Source organism: Crotalus tigris, unplaced genomic scaffold (genome assembly GCF_016545835.1).
Source record: "Crotalus tigris isolate CLP2741 ecotype Arizona unplaced genomic scaffold, ASM1654583v1 scf7180000017690.20705106771:4171800, whole genome shotgun sequence".
Taxonomy (NCBI): domain Eukaryota; kingdom Metazoa; phylum Chordata; class Lepidosauria; order Squamata; family Viperidae; genus Crotalus; species Crotalus tigris.
The window spans coordinates 67805-86754 of NW_024096569.1; the positions used below are offsets into that span (position 1 = coordinate 67805).

Here is an 18950-nt window from a genome sequence, read left to right on the forward strand (position 1 = left end):
GAATAGAATAGAATAGAATAGAATAGAATAGGGATGAAATGGAATAATAAAATATAGAATAGAATAATAGAATAGAATAGAGTAGTGTAGATCAGAATAGAAATTAGAATAGAATAGAAATTAGTATAGTATAGTATAGTATAGAATAGAATAGAATAGGGAATGGAATGGAATGGAATGGAATAATAAAATATAGAATAGAATAATAGAATAGAATAGTGTAGATCAGAATAGAAATTAGAATAGAATAGAGTAGAATAAAAGAATAGAATAGAAATTAGTATAGAATAGAATAGGGAATAGAATAGAATAATAAAATATAGAATAGAATAATAGAATAGAATAGAGTAGAGTAGAACAGAATAGAAATTAGAATAGAATAGAGTACAATAAAAATTAGAATAGAATAGAAATTAATATAGTATAGAATAGAATAGAATAGAATAGAATAGAATAGGGATGGAATGGAATAATAAAATATAGAATAGAATAATAGAATAGAATAGAGTAGTGTAGATCAGAATAGAAATTAGAATAGAATAGAAATTAGTATAGTATAGTATAGAATAGAATAGAATAGGGAATGGAATGGAATGGAATAATAAAATATAGAATAGAATAATAGAATAGAATAGTGTAGATCAGAATAGAAATTAGAATAGAATAGAGTAGAATAAAAGAATAGAATAGAAATTAGTATAGAATAGAATAGGGAATAGAATAGAATAGAATAATAAAATATAGAATAGAATAATAGAATAGAATAGAGTAGAACAGAATAGAAATTAGAATAGAATAGAGTACAATAAAAATTAGAATAGAATAGAAATTAATATAGTATAGTATAGTATAGAATAGAATAGAATAGAATAGGAATGGAATGGAATAATAAAATATAGAATAGAATAATAGAATAGAATAGAGTAGTGTAGATCAGAATAGAAATTAGAATAGAATAGAAATTAGTATAGTATAGTATAGAATAGAATAGAATAGGGAATGGAATGGAATAATAAAATATAGAATAGAATAATAGAATAGAATAGTGTAGATCAGAATAGAAATTAGAATAGAATAGAGTAGAATAAAAGAATAGAATAGAAATTAGTATAGAATAGAATAGGGAATAGAATAGAATAGAACAGAGCAGAATAACAGAGCTGGAAGGGTCCTTGGAGATCATCTAGTTCAACCCCCTGCCTAAGCAGGAAACCCTATACCATTTAAGACAAATGGCCGTCCAGTCTCTTCTTAAAAATTTCCAATATTGGAGCATTCACAACTTCTGGAGGCAAGGAGTTCCACGGGTTAATTGTTCTCACTGTCAGGAAACGCTCCAGTGGTTTTGTCCTCCGTTCTGGGCACCTGGGTAGGGCAGGAAGGGTCATCGGTGAGGACAGTCGGGAGAAGGATTCACCCCCCCTTTCTCTTTCCTCCTTTCAGAAAACCTCATGAACACGAAATTCGAGACCGCCGACCTCCGATGGACCACTTACCCTGCTGACAATGGCCAGGTGAGGGGGCGAAGGGTCTTCAGCCTCCCCTTTGGAGCTGTGGGCTTGGAACGATGGGGCTTGCAGTCCACGCCACCTGGGGGGGGACGGTTGCGGGGGAAAAAAATGGGCGTGCGGGCAAGAATCAATCGCCGAGGGAGGGTCGATTTGCGCAATAACCCAGGTGCACTGGGCAACACTCGCCTCTCCGGTTTTCGTGAGGTTGCCAAATTTGGCAACACCATTTTGGGAACCACATTGTCAGAAAAACATGCCAGCTGTTGTGCAAGAGATCGCCACTAGATTAAATGATGTTTTTTTAATAAAAGATCACCAGGAGTGTGTGTGTGTCGAGGGCCCCCAGGCATCTTTTAAAGACACGGCGGATATTCACCACCCAGTTTTAGGGACTTAAACAGCCGTACCCAGCATCTCCTAACTGCCTTTATTAAGGATAAATGTCAGCTCGGATCCGGACGGCTGGTTTTGAAAGCAGAGACAAAGCCGGGGTTGATCCGTCAGGAAGGAGAAAAGGCGACGGAGGAGCTGATTCTCACCCTGGCAGGGAAGGAAACCGAATGTAGACCGAAACCGTCCCACTTTCCTATGCGATTAAAGACTTAGAAAGAAAGAAAGATAAAAATAAATGCATAGCTTTCATAGTTTAAAGTTCGGAGTCACCCAAACTGTGTGAGGGGTGGCAAATAAATTGATTAACAATAAGGTGCGGAAGTCTCCCAAGCTTGATAAAGTAGTCTTGCAGACGTTTCATGACCTAACTAGGTAGCATCATCAGTACTAAAAGGGAGGGGGGTTGCAGAATGGAGGAAGAGGAGGAGGAGGAAGAGTGGTGACTTTGCCCCTGCCTTCCCTTGGTGGACAGGGATAAAGGAAAGCCCAAGGAAGAGTTCAGCCAGTTCCTGGACCACTGAAACTATGGCGACCACATCCTGGCCACCAAGTGCTGGGGGCAGATTTCGGAAGCATCTCGGCGTGGTTGACTTTGGGGATCCCGCAAAGCTGCTCCCCCAGAATACCCCATTGAGCTCCCCCTCCTAGTCCAGTCCTACTTGGGAGGGAAGCTTTGTCCCCTTGATTGTGCGATATTACGAGAAGACGCTCCCGAACCCTGTGTGCCACCATTAACCTGCTCTGTGTTTCTCCTCTCAGTGGGAAGAGATAAGCGGGATGGACGAGGAGCAGAACAGCGTCCGGACCTTCGAGGTGTGCGGGGTCCACCAACCCAACCAGAACAACTGGCTGCGCACCACCTTCGTCCCCCGATCGGGCGCCACGTACGTCTACGCCGAGCTGCGTTTCACCGTGGTGGAGTGCTTCTCCATCCCGCGGGTCACCCGGGCGTGCAAGGAGACGTTCAATGTTTTTTTCTACGAAGCCGACGCTGACCTGGCCTCGGCCACTTTCCCGCCCTGGATGGAGAACCCCTACGTCAAAGTGGACACGGTGGCGGCCGAGCACCTCACCCGCAAGCGGCCGGGCATGGAGGCCTCCGGGAAGGTGAACGTGAAGACGCTGCGGGTGGGACCCCTCTCCAAGATGGGCTTCTACTTGGCGTTCCAGGACCAGGGTGCCTGCATGGCCTTGCTCTCCGTTCGGCTCTTCTACAAGAAGTGTCCGGCCGTCACCGTCAACTTTACGCTCTTCCAGGAGACAGTGCCCAGGGAGCTGGTCATGCCGGTCACCGGGCAGTGTGTGCCCAACGCCGTCAAGACCAGCTCCCGCCCGCTCAGCATGTACTGCCGAGAGGACGGGCAGTGGGCTGACCAGGCCATCACAGACTGCACCTGTGCGGCTGGCTACGAGCCCTCGGAGGAGAGCTCCAGGTGCCGAGGTGAGGAATCTGGTCTGGGGGCGGGGTAGAAGGGTTGGGGGGGGCTTGTCTTGGTGCTGGTGCAGGAGATCGGAAGCCTCAGAGCTGTTACGGGGAGTCCTCCGCTTATGACCACAATGGAACCCCAAATTTCTATTGCTGAACGAGGCAGTTTTGCCCCATTTTACGACGTTTCTGGGCAAAGTTGTTAAGTCCATCACCGCAGTTGTTAATGTTGTTAAGTGGGCCCAGAGTCTCTGTTGACTTTGCTTGGCAGAAGTTCGCAAAAGGGGATCACTGGACCGCCTGGGACACACCGTGACCGTCGTGAATACGACTTGAGTCGGTTGCCAAACGGCCGAATTTGGATCACGTGACTGTGGGGACGCTGCCGCGGTTATAAGTGTGAAATACGGCCGTCAGTCGCTTTTTTTTCAGTGCCCTGATCACTTCGGTCCCTAAATGAATTTTCGTAACTCGAGGACTGCCTGTACTCTGGACGAGACCAGGCCTTTGTTGTTTCTTTCTGGAAGCCCAGAAGCAGGGGAACGAAGGCGAGGTCCGTTCTCTGCTTCTTTTTCCATGGGCTGGGGTCGACAGGTAGACTGCCTCTGAGAGTGCAGGCTCGACAGAACTACGACGACGATGACCCAAAGAATCAGGAAGGAGAAGAAAAAAAAAACTGGGGAATTCTAGGCCTCAGCTTTTGACTCTTCCCTGGCCGGTTGGCGTGGGGGGGGGAGGGTCCTCTGGAGATATTCCTCCCCCCCCCCCCCCCCCGCTCATTTCCTTGGCCCCTTTTTGGACCCAAGCTTTTCTTTTTCTGCTCATCTGCTGTTGGCCCATGGAGGGGGGGGGAGAGACAGAGCATTCCTGGCCCCCCATGAAAGAAGGGAAAGTGGGCTGGGGGGGCAGGGCAGGACCCACCTGTGGACCGATTGCTCCGCAATCCAGAAGATAAACCCAGATAATCCAGGCCCTGCGGGGGGGGGGGGGGACGGGGGACTGTCCAATGGGAGGGGCGCAGGTGGGGTGCAGGAGAGGAAAGCAAAAGAGAAGGGGAGGGGTGAGACCCTTCCCCAAATAACCTGCTCCCCAAGTCCCCCTTTGTAGACCACAGGGGGCTGATGGGAGCCATCTGCCCCCCACCCCAGCCCCCAACTCTGCAGCTGTTCTCTGTCTCTCTCCAGCGTCCTCGCCTCTGTTGAAGGGGGGGACGGGGGTCTTGGATTCCCACCCACAGGCAGGCGGGCAGCTGGAAGCCCCAGGAATGCCAACTATCCAGAGGTCAAGGGTAATCAGCCAGCGGGGTGGGGGGGAAGAGGGGAAAAGAGCCGGGAGCAGGTTGCTGCTGGCAGAAGGCCACGGAGCCCCCCCCCAGCCTGAGGGAGGGGAGGGGAGAGCCCCCCCAGCCTGAGGGGAGGGGAGGGGAACTGCTTTGTTTGCCCTTCTTCGGCTGCTCTCTTGAGGCTGGGGTGGGCATCCCTTCCCCCCCCCACCCCCTACCCTGCCAGGCCTTGGAGAGGGAGGGGGAGCGCCAGTCTCAGGCCATTCATAAAGAGAGGAGGGGTCCAACTCTTCACAGAAGGTGCCATTCTCAAGCAGCCCCCCTCTGGGCTCCTTTTAGAAAGCTTTGGGGTGGGTGGGTGATGGGGGCCTTGATGGGCTGGCAGCCCCCGCTGGGAGGGGCTTAGGTAGAGCAGGGGGCATGTTTTGGGCAGGGTTCAAAAGGCAACCTAATGGGACGCAACCAGGAACTTTTTCAGGGGAGGGTCTCCTGCTTGAGCAGGGGGTTGGACTAGATGACCTCCGAGGTGCCTTCCGAGTCTGTTGTTCTGCTATTTTGTTTTCCTTCCTTCCTTCCTTCCTTCCTTCCTTCCTTCCTTCCTTCCTTTTCTTCTTTCCTTCCTTCCTTCCTTCCTTCCTTCCTTCCTTCCTTCCTTCCTTCTTTCCTTCCTTCCTTCCTTCCTTCCTTCCTTCTTTCCTTCCTTCCTTTTCTTCTTTCCTTCCTTCCTTCCTTCTTTCCTTCCTTCCTTCCTTCCTTCCTTCCTTCCTTCTTTCCTTCCTTCCTTTTCTTCTCCTTCCTTCCTTCCTTCCTTCCTTCCTTCCTTCCTTCCTTCTTCTTCCTTCCTTCCTTCCTTCCTTCCTTCCTTCTTTCCTTCCTTCCTTTTCCTTCCTTCCTTCCTTCCTTCCTTCCTTCCTTCCTTCCTTCCTTCCTTCCTTCCTTCCTTCCTTCCTTCTTTCCTTCCTTCCTTTTCTTCTTTCCTTCCTTCCTTCCTTCCTTCCTTCCTTCCTTCCTTCCTTCCTTCCTTCTTTCCTTCCTTCCTTCCTTCCTTCCTTCCTTCCTTCTTCCTTCCTTCCTTTTCTTCTTTCCTTCCTTCCTTCCTTCCTTCCTTCCTTCCTTCCTTCCTTCCTTCCTTACCTTCCTTCCTTCCTTCCTTCCTTCTTCCTTCCTTACTTTCCTTCCTTCTTCCTTCCTTCCTTCCTTCCTTCCTTTCCTTCCTTCGTTCCTTCCTTCCTTCCTGCCTTCCTTCCTTCCTTCCTTCCTTCCTTCCTTCCTTCCTTCCTTCCTTCCTTTCCTTCCTTCTTCCTTTTCTTCCTTCCTCCTTTCCTTCCTTCCTTCCTTCCTTCCTTCCTTCCTTCCTTCCTTCCTTCCTTCCTTCTTTCCTTCCTTCCTTCCTTCTTCCTTCCTTTTCTTCTTTCCTTCCTTCCTTCCTTCCTTCCTTCCTTCCTTCCTTCCTTCTTTCCTTCCTTCCTTCCTTCCTTCTTTCCTTCCTTCCTTTTCTTCTTTCCTTCCTTCCTTCCTTCCTTCCTTCCTTCTTTCCTTCCTTCCTTCCTTCTTTCCTTCCTTCCTTCCTTCCTTCCTTCTTTCCTTCCTTCCTTTTCTTCTTTCCTTCCTTCCTTCCTTCCTTCCTTCCTTCCTTCCTTCCTTCCTTCCTTCCTTCTTTCCTTCCTTCCTTCCTTCTTTCCTTCCTTTTCTTCTTTCCTTCCTTCCTTCCTTCCTTCCTTCCTTCCTTCCTTCCTTCCTTCCTTCCTTCCTTCTTTCCTTCCTTCCCTTCCCTTATTGGACAGCCCCTTGTCTGAAATGGTATAAGGTCTCCTGCTTGAGCAGGGGGTTGGACTAGATGACCTCCAAGGTCCCTTCCGAGTCTGTTATTCTGTCATGGGTGGTCCTCAACCCGCAACTGTTCTTTTAGTGACCGTTTGAAGTTATAATGTTAATGAAAAAAGGGACTTAGGACCCTTTGTCACACTGAACGACCGTCGCAGCATTCCCCCTGCGGTCATGTGATCAAAATTCGGACGCTCAGCAACTGACTCATATTTACGATGGTCGCAGCGTCCCATGGGGGGGGGTCACGCGATCCCCTTTTGCAACCTTCTGACAGGCAAAGTCAATGGGGGGGAGCCGGATTCAGTTAGCGACCGTGTTCCTCACAACTGTGGCGAGGTAGGTCATCAAATGGGGGCAAAACTCCCTTAACAGTTGCTTCGCTTAGTGATGGAAATATTGGGCCGGGTTTTGGGTCATAAATTCTGATATTCTGTATTGAGAGCTTTGAGAAGGATGAATTCTGCAGCGGTTTCACTCCCTTTTTAACCCTAAATTTCTGCACATAATAATAATAATAATAATAATAATAATAATAATAATAATAATAATAATAGTATCGTCGCAAGATGGAAGCAGTTCCTAGTAAGGCTGCCTTTTGCAATTGACTAATAGCGAATTTATCAATGCCAATGGTGTTCAAGTGGCGCTCCAGTTGTTTTGGGATTGCACCCAAGGAGCCTATGACTATTGGTACTACCCTTGCTTGTTTTTGCCACAGTCTTTCTATTTCTATTTGTAGGTCTTTGTATTTTGTTATCTTCTCCAATTCTTTTTCGTCTATTCTGCTGTCTCCAGGCACTGCCACGTCCACTATCCAGACTTTTTTGTCTTTCTTATCGACAATTATTGTTAAGTCTGGGGTGTTATGTTGCAGGTGCTTGTCTGTTTGAATTCTGAAGTCCCGGAGCAGTTTAATTTTATCATTTTCTATGACTTTCTCTATTTTATGATCCCACCAGTTCTTGCTTACAGGGAAATTATATTTCTTGCAGATCTTCCAGTGCACCATTGTTGCTACTTTGTCCTGCCGCTGCTTGTAGTCAGTCTGGGCGATCTCAAAATATAAAAACCTACAAATAGAAATAGAAAGACTGTGGCAAAAGCAAGCAAGGGTAGTATCGATAGTCATAGGCGCCTTGGGTGCAATCCCAAAACAACTGGTGCACCACTTGAACACCATTGGCATTGACAAATTCACCATCAGTCAATTGCAAAAGGCAGCCTTGCTAGGAACTGCTTCCATCCTGTGGCGATATTTGTAATACCGTCAAACATCCACATCTGCCGATCCCAAGTCCTTGGGAAGGACTCGATAGGTAGACAAAATGCCAAATCCAGTCTGAACATCTTGCTGACTGTGCGATGATCCAAAATAATAATAATAATAATAATAATAATAATAATAATAATAATAATAATAATAATAATAGGAGGAGGAGGACAACGACGACGCATGACAAAGTAGCAACAATGGTGCATTGGAAGATCTGCAAGAAATATCATTTGTCTGTAAGCAAAAACTGGTGGGATCATAAAATAGAGAAAGTCATAGAAAATGATAAAATTAAACTGTTCTGGGACTTCAGAATTCAAACAGACAAGCACCTGCAACATAACACCCCGAATTTAACAATTGTCGATAAGACAGACAAAAAAGTCTGGATAGTGGACGTGGCAGTGCCTGGAGACAGCAGAATAGACGAGAAACTGGAGAAGATCACAAAATACAAAGACCTACAAATAGAAGTAGAAAGACTGTGGCAAAGGCAAGCAAGGGTAGTACCAATATCATAGGCGCCTTGGGTGCAATCCCAAAACCAACTGGAGCACCACTTGATCACCATTGGCATTGACAAATTCGCTATTAGTCAATTGCAAAAGGCGGCCTTGCTAGGAACTGCTTCCATCCTGCGACGATATCTGTAATACCATCAAACATCCACATCTGCCTATCCCAGGTCCTGGGTAAGGACTCGACAGGTAGACAAAATGCCAAATCCAGTCTGAACATCTGGCTGACTGTGCGTTGATTAATAGTAATAGTAGTAGTAGTAGTAGTAGTTGGAAGGGACCTTGGAGGTCATCTCAGAGAAAAGAACCGAAGAAAAAAAGGAAGCCGACATGTTGTCTCCCCATTTGTTCTGGGGCTGTGGGGAAGAGCCTCGGGGTGCAGGGAGCCCCCCCAAGAGTCACAATCATAGGGGAGATAGGCGACAGGACAATTGACCGTCTCTTCTGCCCTCCTCTCTCTGCAGCCTGCCCGGCGGGGCTATTCAAGGCCGTCCAAGGGGAGGGGGGCTGCCAGCCCTGCCCTGCCTTCAGCATGTCCCTCTCCCCGGGCTCCGGCGAGTGTGCCTGCCGCATCGGCTTCTACCGGACAGCCAAGGAACCGGTCACCAAGCAGTGCTCCAGTGAGTGTCCCAAGTGCGAGAGAGGGCCAGGGCTGATGGGAGACAGAGGGGGTGGGGCAGTGAGAGCTGGGGAGGGGGCTTTTGGGGGCTAGGAGAGTGGAAGTGGGAGGGGTTTTGGGGGTGGGAGAGAAAGATGGAGGGTGTGGGAGAGAGGGCTGGGAGGAGGGTTTTGGGGGGATAGAGAAAGTGGAGAGGGAGAGGCGGCTGGGGGGTGGGAGAGGGCTGGGAGGAGGGTTTTTGGGGGATAAAGTGAAAGTGGAGAGGGAGAGAAGGCTGGGGGGTGTGGGAGAGGGGGCTGGGAGGAGGGTTTTTGGGGGATAAAGTGAAAGTGGAGAGGGAGAGAAGGCTGGGGGGTGTGGGAGAGGGGGCTGGGAGGAGGGTTTTGGGGGGCTAGGAGAGAAAGTGGGGGGGGTTGGGGGTGGGAGACAAGGCTGGGGTGGAGGGATTTGTGGAGAGTAGGAAAATGAGGGTGGGAGAGGGTTTCTGGAGGGAGTGGTAGAAAGGGCTGGGGGAGGGTCTTTTGGGGGGTTAGGAGAGCGAGGGCTAGTGGAGGTTTTTTGGTGGGAGAACAAGGCTGGTGGGGTTCTTTTGAGGTGTGGGCTGGGATCTGGAGGATTGGGTGGAGGAGTTATTTGGGGGGCAAGAGACTGAGGCCTGCTGGAAGGGCTTTTTGGGGTGTGTCTGTGTGAGGCAAGGCTGTCCCAGGCCTGACCCTGCTGTCTTCCCCCCTCTCAGCCACGCCGTCTGCCCCACGCAGCATCGTGGCCAAAATCAACGGCTCAGTGGCCGTGCTGGAGTGGAGCGAACCCTTGGAAAACGGAGGCCGGGACGACGTCTCCTACCACCTCAGCTGCCACGAGTGCCCCGAACGGCAGAGCTGTCGGGAGTGTGCCCGCCTGGCCTACGCCCCCCGGTCTCGGGGGCTGGTGGACCGCACCGTCACCGTGGAGGGCCTGCAGCCCTACATCACCTACTCCTTCCAGATCCAAGCAGTCAACGGTGTCTCCGATCTCAGCCAGAACCCACCCCAGTCGGAGTCCTTCAATATCACCACCAACAAGGATGGTAGGTCGGCTCCTGGAACACCATCGTTTGGACTGGGTTGCCCGAGCAGGACCTGAGCAGAGGTGGCCCCAGCCCTCTCCATGCCCCTCCCGCCAGGATCCCCTAGCTCAGAAGTGTGGCTTCTAAAACTACCATCTGCTAAAGAGCGATAATTGTCAGGCAGGAAAGACTGGGTCCACATGTGGCTGCAGATCCTGGGGACAACAGCAGGGGGCAGCCAAGAGTCAGGATGTTTCTGCCTCTCTTCTCTACCTACATCTAGTGGTCGCATTGATCTTTGCAGCCCAGATAAGGCTGTCTAAGCCAGTGTTTCTCAACCTTGACAATTTTAAGGCATGTGGACTTCAACTCCCAGAATTCCACAGCCAGCAACGCTGGCTGTGGAATTCTGGGAGTTGAAGTCCACATGCCTTAAAATTGTCAAGGTTGAGAAACACTGGTCTAAGCTCTCCCTCCTTACTCCTTTTTTCTCTGGCCAGTCCCCCAGCCGGTGTCCGACATCCAGCAAACCTCGGTCAGCCCCAGCGGGGTCACCTTGGCCTGGCCACTCGTCCAGCCACCAACGGGCAACATCTTGGATTACGAGGTCAAGTATTACGAGAAGGTAAGTGTTGTTTTTTTTTCTTGCAAACTTTTATTAATTTTTTTCCCCAGGCTTAAAATACAAAAGAAAGAAAAAAAAAGAAACAAAACGAACGACGACCAGACGTTAATAATAAAATAAAAAAAAAAAAACCCAAACCAATGGGTGTACAAAATGAAAAACAAATGACGAATCTGTCATTCAAAGGGACATTAAACATAAAAAGCCCACCCTGGTTGAATGCTGAAAAATGTATCAAAAATAGGAGAAGTTAAATTTGACTTCCCTTTTTTGACCGCCCTTGGAATATGGCATCCAGTTTTAGAACAGAATAGAGCTGGAAGGGACCTTGGAGGTCTTCTAGTCCAGCCCCTTGCTCAAGCAGGAGAACCTACACCATCTCAGGCAGGTGATTTTCTAATCTCTTCTTTAAAGCCTCCAGGGATGGAGCACCCACAATTTCTGGTGGCAAGCTGTTCCACTGGTTGATTGTCCTCACTGCCAGAAAGTTTCTCCTTAATTCCAGGTTGCTTCTCTCTTTGGTCAGTTTCCAACCATCGTTTCTCATCCTTCCCTCTGGTGCTTCGGTGAACAACCTGGCCCCCTCTGCCTTGTGGCAGCCCCTCAGATACTGCAGTACTGCTTTTGATCACCACAATATAAAAAAGATGTCGAGATTCTGGAAGAAGTGCAGAGAAGAGCAACAAAGATGATTGGGGGAACCGAAGGCCAAAACACATGAAGAACGGTTGCAGGAATTGGGTGTGTCTAGCTTAAGGAAAAGAAGGACATGACAGGGGTGACATGATAGCAGTTTTCCACTATTTGAGGGGCTGCCCCAAAGAAAAAGGGGGGGTCAACGTATTCTCCAAAGCACCAGAAGGCAGGACAAGAAGCAATGGGTGGAAACTAACCAAGGAGAGAATCAACCTAGAACCTTGCTCAATAGTAGTAACTGTGAGAGGGACCTCAGAGTCCTAGTGGACAATCACTTAAATAGGAGCCAGCCATGTGCTGCAGCTGCCAAAAAAGCCAACACAGTGCTGGGCTGCATTAACAGAGGGATAGAATCAGGATCAGGTGAAGGGTTAATACCATTTTACAAGGCCTTGGTAAGGCCACACTTGGAATCCTGCATCCAGTTTTGGTCACCACAATGTAAAAATGTGTTGAGACTCTAGAAAGAGTGCAGAGGAGAGCAACAAAGATGATTAGGGGACTGGAGGCTAAAGCATATAAGGAACGGTTGCTGGAATTGGGTATGTCCAGTTTAATGAAGAGAAGGATGAGGGGGGACATGATAGCAGCGTTCCAATATCTCAGGGGCTGCCCCAAAGAAGAGGAAGTCAAGTTATTCTCCAAAGCACCTGAAGCAGGATAAGAAGCAACGGATGGAAACTCATCAAGGAGAGAAGCAACCTAGAACTAAGGAGAAACTTCCTGACAGAGAACAATTAACCAGTGGAACCACCTGCCTCCAGAAGCGGTGAATGCTCCGACACTGGAAGTTTTTAAGAAGAGACTGGACAGCCATTTGTCCGAAATGGTGTAGGGTTTCCTGACTGAGCAGAGGGTTGGACTAGATGACTTCCGAGGTCCCATCCAACTCTGTTATTCTATTATTGGAACAACTTGCTTCCAGACATTTTGGGTGCTCCATCACTGGAGGTTTTTAAGAAGAGACTGGACTGGTCTGAAATGGTATGGGGTCTCCTGCTTCAGCAGGGGGCTGGACTAGAAGACCTCCAAGGTCCCTTCCAGTCCTGTCATTCTATTACAGTGGTTCTCAACCTGTGGGTCGGGACCCCATTTGGGGTCGAACGACCATTTCACGGGGGTCGCCAAACAACGCAGTCCGTCATTTTTTTTCCCCTTTTCCTTAGCTGTGCTCCTCCCTTTTATTCTCTTGGCTTTTGAAAGCCAATAGAAGAGACTCTCTTGAATAGAGTCCAATTCTATTGGTTTTCAAAAGCCAATAGGAATTGTCCAGGCTGTCTCTGCCCTGCTGAGCCCGCCAAAAGTCCCATTCTGCAAACGGTGCTGCACCAGTTGAGTAGTCCCCGACTTACGACCGGTTGAGTAGTTCTCGACTTACGACCAGTTGGGGGTCGCGGCATTAAAAAAGGTTGAGAACCACTGTTCTATTATAATCAGTGGATAGGCTCGCCTCCAGAGGTCGTGGATGCCCCGTCATCGGTACTCTGTTATTCACTGAGGATCAGTTTTCTGAACCCAGCGGGCTCCGGATTGTGTTTCTGCACCTCCACGGACTAAAACAGGGCAGCAAAGGGATCCCCATATCTTTTGTTCTGGATTTGGGGCAAAGGAGGGGTCTTTGCGAGACGCGCCCAGATATATAGTTCGCCCCGTTGCTTCAGCCTTACGTCCTCGCCTCAATTTGGTACCCCCTTGAGCAAAACTGCCAATATTTGCCCATAAAATGTAGACTCGAATTATTTCTTTTACACACATAGACACAGACACACACACACCAGGCTTTGCCGAACATCGTCTCCCTTTTAAGTTGAGCAGTAAATCCCCCGGCCAATATTTCTGGGGAGAGGAGCCCCCCTCCGGCGGTCACGCTTCTTGGAAGCCAAATGTACTTTTTTCCACGGGAAGAACGAGGCCCTTTCGAGGACGCGCTTCCCACCTGCGGCTGGATAATCCGCCTTCCTGGCTTTTTAAAAATTCCTTTGTGTTTTCGAAGTTGAAAAGCGCTGACAGATTAATTGGTCAGTCAGACGGCTTTGAAGAGGATCTGCCTGACGATTGATCCGGTGTAATCCACTCCAGAAACTCGTTTGGGCTGAAAAGAGGGATAAATGCCTGTTTTAAGCAATCCCTCCGCGCCTGGCCTTGGAAAAAGGTGCCGGTTAAGGCTGGTGTCGAGAGGACGGGTACGGACTCCCATCATCCTCAGCCAGGGGACTGGGCGTCTCGGCCCTTGTAATCCACTCCCTAATCAGTGGTTCTCAACCTGCGGGTCGGGACCCCATTTGGGGTCAAATGACCATTTCACGGGTCGCCCAACAACGCAGTCCGCCATTTTTTCCCCCTTTTCCTTACCTGGGCTACTCCCTTTTATTCTATTGGCTTTTGAAAGCCAATAGAACAGACTCTCTTGAATAGAGTCTAATTCTATTGGCTTTCCAAAGCCAATAGGAATCATCCAGGCTGCCCTGCTGAACCCGCCAAAAGTCCCATTCTGCCAACGGTGCTGCACCAGTTGAGTAGTCCTCGACTTACGACCGGTTGAGTAGTCCTCGACTTACGACCGATTGGGGGGGGGTCTTGGCATTAAAAAGGTTGAGAACCACTGCCCTAAGTTAAGGGAGGCAGCTTTGGAAGAGGCACTGGCAGCCTTTTACCTCAGGAGGGAGCTTCAGATACAGACAGCCCTCGACTTAACGACTGCAATCAAGTCCCAGATCTCTGTTGTTAAGCGAGATGGTCGTTAAGTGACTTTTGCCCCCTTTTACGTTGTTAAGTGAATCACTGCAGTCTTAGTCGCACGGTTGTTAAGTGAATCTGGCCTCCCCCGTTGCTCGTCAGGTCGCCAAAGGGCATCGCCTGACACTGTGACGGTCGTAAGCGTGAGTCAGTGGCCGAGCGTCTGAATTTTGATCACGCGACATGGGGCTGCTGCAACGGTCGTAAGGGTGAAAAACGGTCCTTTTTTCAGTGCCTTTTGAACGGTCGCTAAATAAATTGTTGTGGAGAGCTATCTGTCTTCTCTTTTATCGGTGACACAGATAAAAAAAATTTAAGTTAAAAAACATTAAACCTTAAAGTATGAACAGGGGGAACCAAATAAAAGGGCCTGTGTAAACAGAAGTGCGGGTCCAGTTTTGCCACTAACTTTTGCGAATTTTCCCTGGGGTTTTTGGAGACGGCGGTTGGAGAGGAGAGGACTCCGAAACCGTTGCCCAGATGTGCATGCCTGCGCTGAGAGGAGGGAAGCTGGGGTGGGCTCTGACTCTGACTCCCCATCTGCCCTCTTCCAGGGGGCCGGTGGACCCATGTTCGTGAAGACGTCCGAGAACCGGGTGACCCTGTCGGGGCTGCGTCGAGGATCCGTCTACGTTGTGCAAGTCCGCGCCCGATCGGAGGCCGGTTACGGAGGGTTTGGGCCAGAAAAGGCCTTCCAGACCCACGGAGCCGGTAAGACCCCCTCGGTTGCAAGCGAGGGACCCCTGGTGGTTTTATTGCAGACGGATCGTGCCCCCCCCCCAACTGCCGTGTTTCTCCAAAATTAAGACCCGGTCTTCTATTTTATTTTTTTTTGCCTCCAAAAGAGGCAGCAATTTCGGAGAATGTCTTCCCTTAGGACCACCACAGCCGGGAGGTTTTTAATAGGTTTGCCGTGGAGCCCTTTTAAAATGACCAGAAAAGAACAGAACGAGAAAAGTAAAAGAAAGGAAAAAGAAAGGGAAGGAAAAAAGGAATGAGTGAATGGAGGAGAGGAACAGAAAGGAAAGGGCTAGCGCTTTTTGCCCACCAAGTTTTGGGGGGAAGGATCCTTGTCCACACCTTATTTTGTTCCCTTCCCATCATCCCTTGCTGGCTTTGACCCCTTTGCCCCCCCTCCTGGCAGAGCCGGGGAGCAGCACGGAGAAGCTGGCCCTCATCGTGGGCACGGCGGCCTTGGGTAGCCTCCTCGTCTTGGCCGTGGTGATCGTGGCCGTGGTCTGCCTCCGGTAAGGCGCTGCTTCCCAAATGGAGGAGGGGGCCAGGAGAACGTGGGAGGAGCCTAATTGCTTAGCCAGCACTGGGGAAGGCGTGGGAAAAACGGGGCCAGGTGCCTGGGAATTCTGGCATCTAAGGCAGTCTACAACGGAGGAAGATGGGGATGAGCTGGTGGGACGAAGGATTGGCTAGCAGGGTAACGGTTGAACGGAGGTGCGGGGATGTGGCTGTGGGAGAAGCTAAGGGGAGTGGGCGGGGCTTCAGGCAAGCATTCCTTTTTCTGCCTTCTCCGACAGGCGCCAGGGGTCCTCGGCCTCGCGGGAGCAAGAATATTCGGACAAACCTGGACAATACTTGATTGGGCACGGTGAGAGGGAGCAAAGATTCGCGGGCGGTGGGGAGGGATGCCTGTGGCATTGTGAGAGGGGGCTGGGGGGGAGTATATTTGCAAGATTATTTATTTGTAAAATTTATTAGCTGCCCATCTCAACCCCGCGGCTTACAAAATAAAAAGATAGAGCTAAATAAAACCTAGTAATATAAACACAACACAGGCCGCTCCTCGGCTTTATGAACAGAATTTTTTGTTGTTTAAGCCAGAAATTTGTTCAGTGGGCTTTGCCCCGTTTTACGACCTCCCTTGCCACGGTCGTTAAGAGAGTGGCCGCATTTGCTAAGTTGGTCACACGGTCGTTAAGCGAACCCGGCTTCCCCCATTGACGTTGCTCGTCAGATGGTCGCAAAAGGGGATCGCACGACCCCTGAGATGCGACCGTCGTAAATATGAGTCAGAGGTGAAGAATCTGAATTTTGGTCATTGTGACCATGGGGGTGCTGCAGGGGTTATAAGTGCGAGGAATGGTCCTAAGTCCCTTTTTTCAGGGCCGTTGTAACTTTGAACAGTCATTAAATGAACTGTTTGTAAGTCGGTGAATAGCTGTACTACTAAAAAAAACAACAACCCCGTATCGGTCGGGTCCGTTGGGGGTTTCCCCCCTTAACGGCCCCCCCTGCCCCACCTCCGGACAGGTACCAAAGTCTACATCGACCCCTTCACCTATGAGGACCCCAACGAGGCCGTGCGGGAATTCGCCAAGGAGATCGACGTCTCCTACGTGAAGATCGAGGAGGTCATCGGGGCAGGTGAGGATCGGGCCCGTCCCTCTGGCTCCCCCCCTCCCGCCCCCCACTCCTCCCTCCTTAATTGTTAAGCAGCCCCCTCCCTCTCCGCCCGTCCCCCTCCCCTCACAGGGGAATTTGGGGAAGTCTGCCGTGGCCTCCTGAAGGTGCCGGGGAAGAAGGAGGTCTACGTAGCCATCAAGACCCTGAAGGGAGGCTACACGGAGAAGCAGCGGAGGGAGTTCCTGAGTGAGGCCAGCATCATGGGCCAGTTCGAGCACCCCAACATCATCCGGCTGGATGGGGTCATCACCAACAGCGTCCCCGTCATGATCATCACGGAGTTCATGGAGAACGGTGCCCTGGACTCCTTCCTGCGGGTGAGCGGGGGGGGGGAAGACCCCGAAAGCCCCGGGGAGGGAGGGGAGGGGAAGCCCTTTGGGTTCTGTATTTCGTGTTTAATTTTATTTTATGTTTTGCTTTATATTTTATTTTATTATTTTATTTTATTTTATAATAGTAGACTAGAATATTTATTTTATTTTATTGTTTTTATTTTATGTTATATTTTATTTTATTATTTTATTTTAGTTTTATTTTATTTTACTATTTATTTTAGTTTTATTTTATTTTACTATTTATTTTAGTTTTATTTTATTTTGTTATTTTGTTTTGTTTTAATTTAATTTAATTTGTTTTATTTTATTTCTATGTTATTTTATTTTATTTTAATTCAATTTAATTTATTATTTTATTTTATTTTAGAATAGAATAGAATATTTATTTTATTATGTTATTATTTTGTTATTTTATTATTTCATATTTTATTTTATTATTTTGTTTTTATTTTATTATTTTTAGTTTTATTTTATTTTACTATTTATTTTATTTTATTTTTATTTTATTTTGTTATTTTGTTTTGTTTTAATTTAATTTGTTTTATTTTATTTCTATGTTATTTTAATTTAATTCAATTTATTTTATTTTATTATTTTATTTCATTGTTTAGTTTTGTGCTGTTATTTTATTTTATTCTACTTCCCTCCTTTTTGCTTAGGAAAGGAGGGGGCCTGTCGTGCATTGACTAAAGTGGTCGTCTGAAGGGATTTTTGGGATTCGTTCCCCAAAAAGGCCCACCTGGTACTTTCCGGTTGATACAGGGGTCTCCACCCGTGGCCACTTTAAGACTCGTGGACTTCAACTCCCAGAATTCCCTAGCCAGCATGGGAGAACGGGGGGGGGGGCTAGCTACCCCACATCTGTCCCTGGTGAGGTCACTGACGCCATGACTGGCTGGGGAATTCTGGGAGTGAAGTCCACCAGTCTAAAAGTGGCCACGGGTGGAGACTCCTAAATCTAGGAAGGTCTTTGCAATCCCGCATCTTATTCCTCCCAGCAGCAGCCTGGGGTCCGGGTGGAAAGCCCACCACTATCTGCCCATCCCACTGAGGTGGGTCTTCAACCCCACCCGTCCCCACCTCGGGGTCCTGACCCTCTTTGTGGCCCCCCCCCGCAGTTGAACGACGGTCAGTTCACGCCCATCCAGCTGGTGGGGATGCTGCGGGGCATCGCCTCCGGGATGCGCTACCTCTCCGACATGAGCTACGTGCACCGCGACTTGGCCGCCCGTAACATCCTGGTCAACAGTAACCTGGTTTGCAAAGTTTCCGACTTCGGGCTGTCTCGCTTCCTGGAGGAGAATTCCTCGGATCCAACCTACACCAGCTCTTTGGTATGTCTCTTCGTTCTTTCTTCCGCTCCCCGGACCCAAGGGGGTGGGGGGGTGGGGGGGTTTGGTCCCTCTCCCCTGCCCGTTGCAGGGGGGGCTGGACTAGATGATCCTGGTGCTCCCTGCCCCCCCTCCCCAATTCTACCATCCCTCTTTCCTCAGGGGGGGAAGATCCCGATCCGCTGGACGGCCCCCGAAGCCATCGCCTTCCGCAAGTTCACCTCCGCCAGCGACGTGTGGAGTTACGGCATTGTGATGTGGGAGGTGATGTCCTTCGGAGAGAGGCCGTACTGGGACATGTCCAATCAGGATGTGAGTGGCCTGACTTTAGGGGAGGGGTCTGGGCCCCCCAAATGCCCCCACCTGGCTTCTCTCTCCCCTTCCCCATTATTTGTAGGTTGGAGAGAAGCAACCTAGAACTCGGGAGAAATTAATTTCCTGACAGGGAGAATCATCAGTGAGACAACTTGCCACCAGAAGTTGTGGGTGCCACAGGGCTGCAGGCTTTTAAGACGAGATTAGACAACCATTGATTCAGAATGTTATGTAGGGTCTCCTGCTTGAGCGGGGGGTTGGACTAGAAGACCTCCAAGGTCCCCCTGTTACTCTGTTCTGTCTCCAAGCTTTGCTTCGGCTGATTTGGAGGGAGGGGCTGGTGGCATCCCTGACCTTAATGGTCCTCGCCAGATCCTTCGCTGGGCTTTTGACCCACCTTTTAAGGGCTGAGTTCCGAATCCTGTGCCTTTTGCACACCTGGTTCACACAACAAGGACCAGGCCATTTCTCTGACCCGTAGAATTCCTGGTGTCCAGTGTCAGTGTTGGAGAGCAGCAAGGTCAATCCCTGAAAAGCTGGCCATCTTCTGGGCAATTTCTTCCCCTTCCCAATCGCTGGGTGGTCTCCCATCCGATACCT

At 49.2% G+C, this 18950-nt stretch overlaps 1 protein-coding gene across 2 annotated transcripts in view; it reads left to right on the plus strand.

Moving 5' to 3' along the window:
- Positions 1-18950, plus strand: part of EPHB4 (EPH receptor B4) — a 35876-nt gene that overhangs the window by 13144 nt on the left and 3782 nt on the right. For both annotated transcript variants that reach the window (XM_039337851.1, XM_039337852.1), the window contains 12 exons: positions 1444-1514; positions 2664-3345; positions 8695-8850; positions 9586-9915; positions 10395-10519; positions 14506-14662; positions 15096-15198; positions 15484-15554; positions 16217-16330; positions 16439-16686; positions 17823-18038; positions 18198-18347. In XM_039337851.1, the coding sequence (XP_039193785.1) occupies positions 1444-1514; positions 2664-3345; positions 8695-8850; positions 9586-9915; positions 10395-10519; positions 14506-14662; positions 15096-15198; positions 15484-15554; positions 16217-16330; positions 16439-16686; positions 17823-18038; positions 18198-18347 (2423 nt within the window). The remainder of the gene's footprint in view (positions 1-1443; positions 1515-2663; positions 3346-8694; positions 8851-9585; positions 9916-10394; positions 10520-14505; positions 14663-15095; positions 15199-15483; positions 15555-16216; positions 16331-16438; positions 16687-17822; positions 18039-18197; positions 18348-18950) is intronic.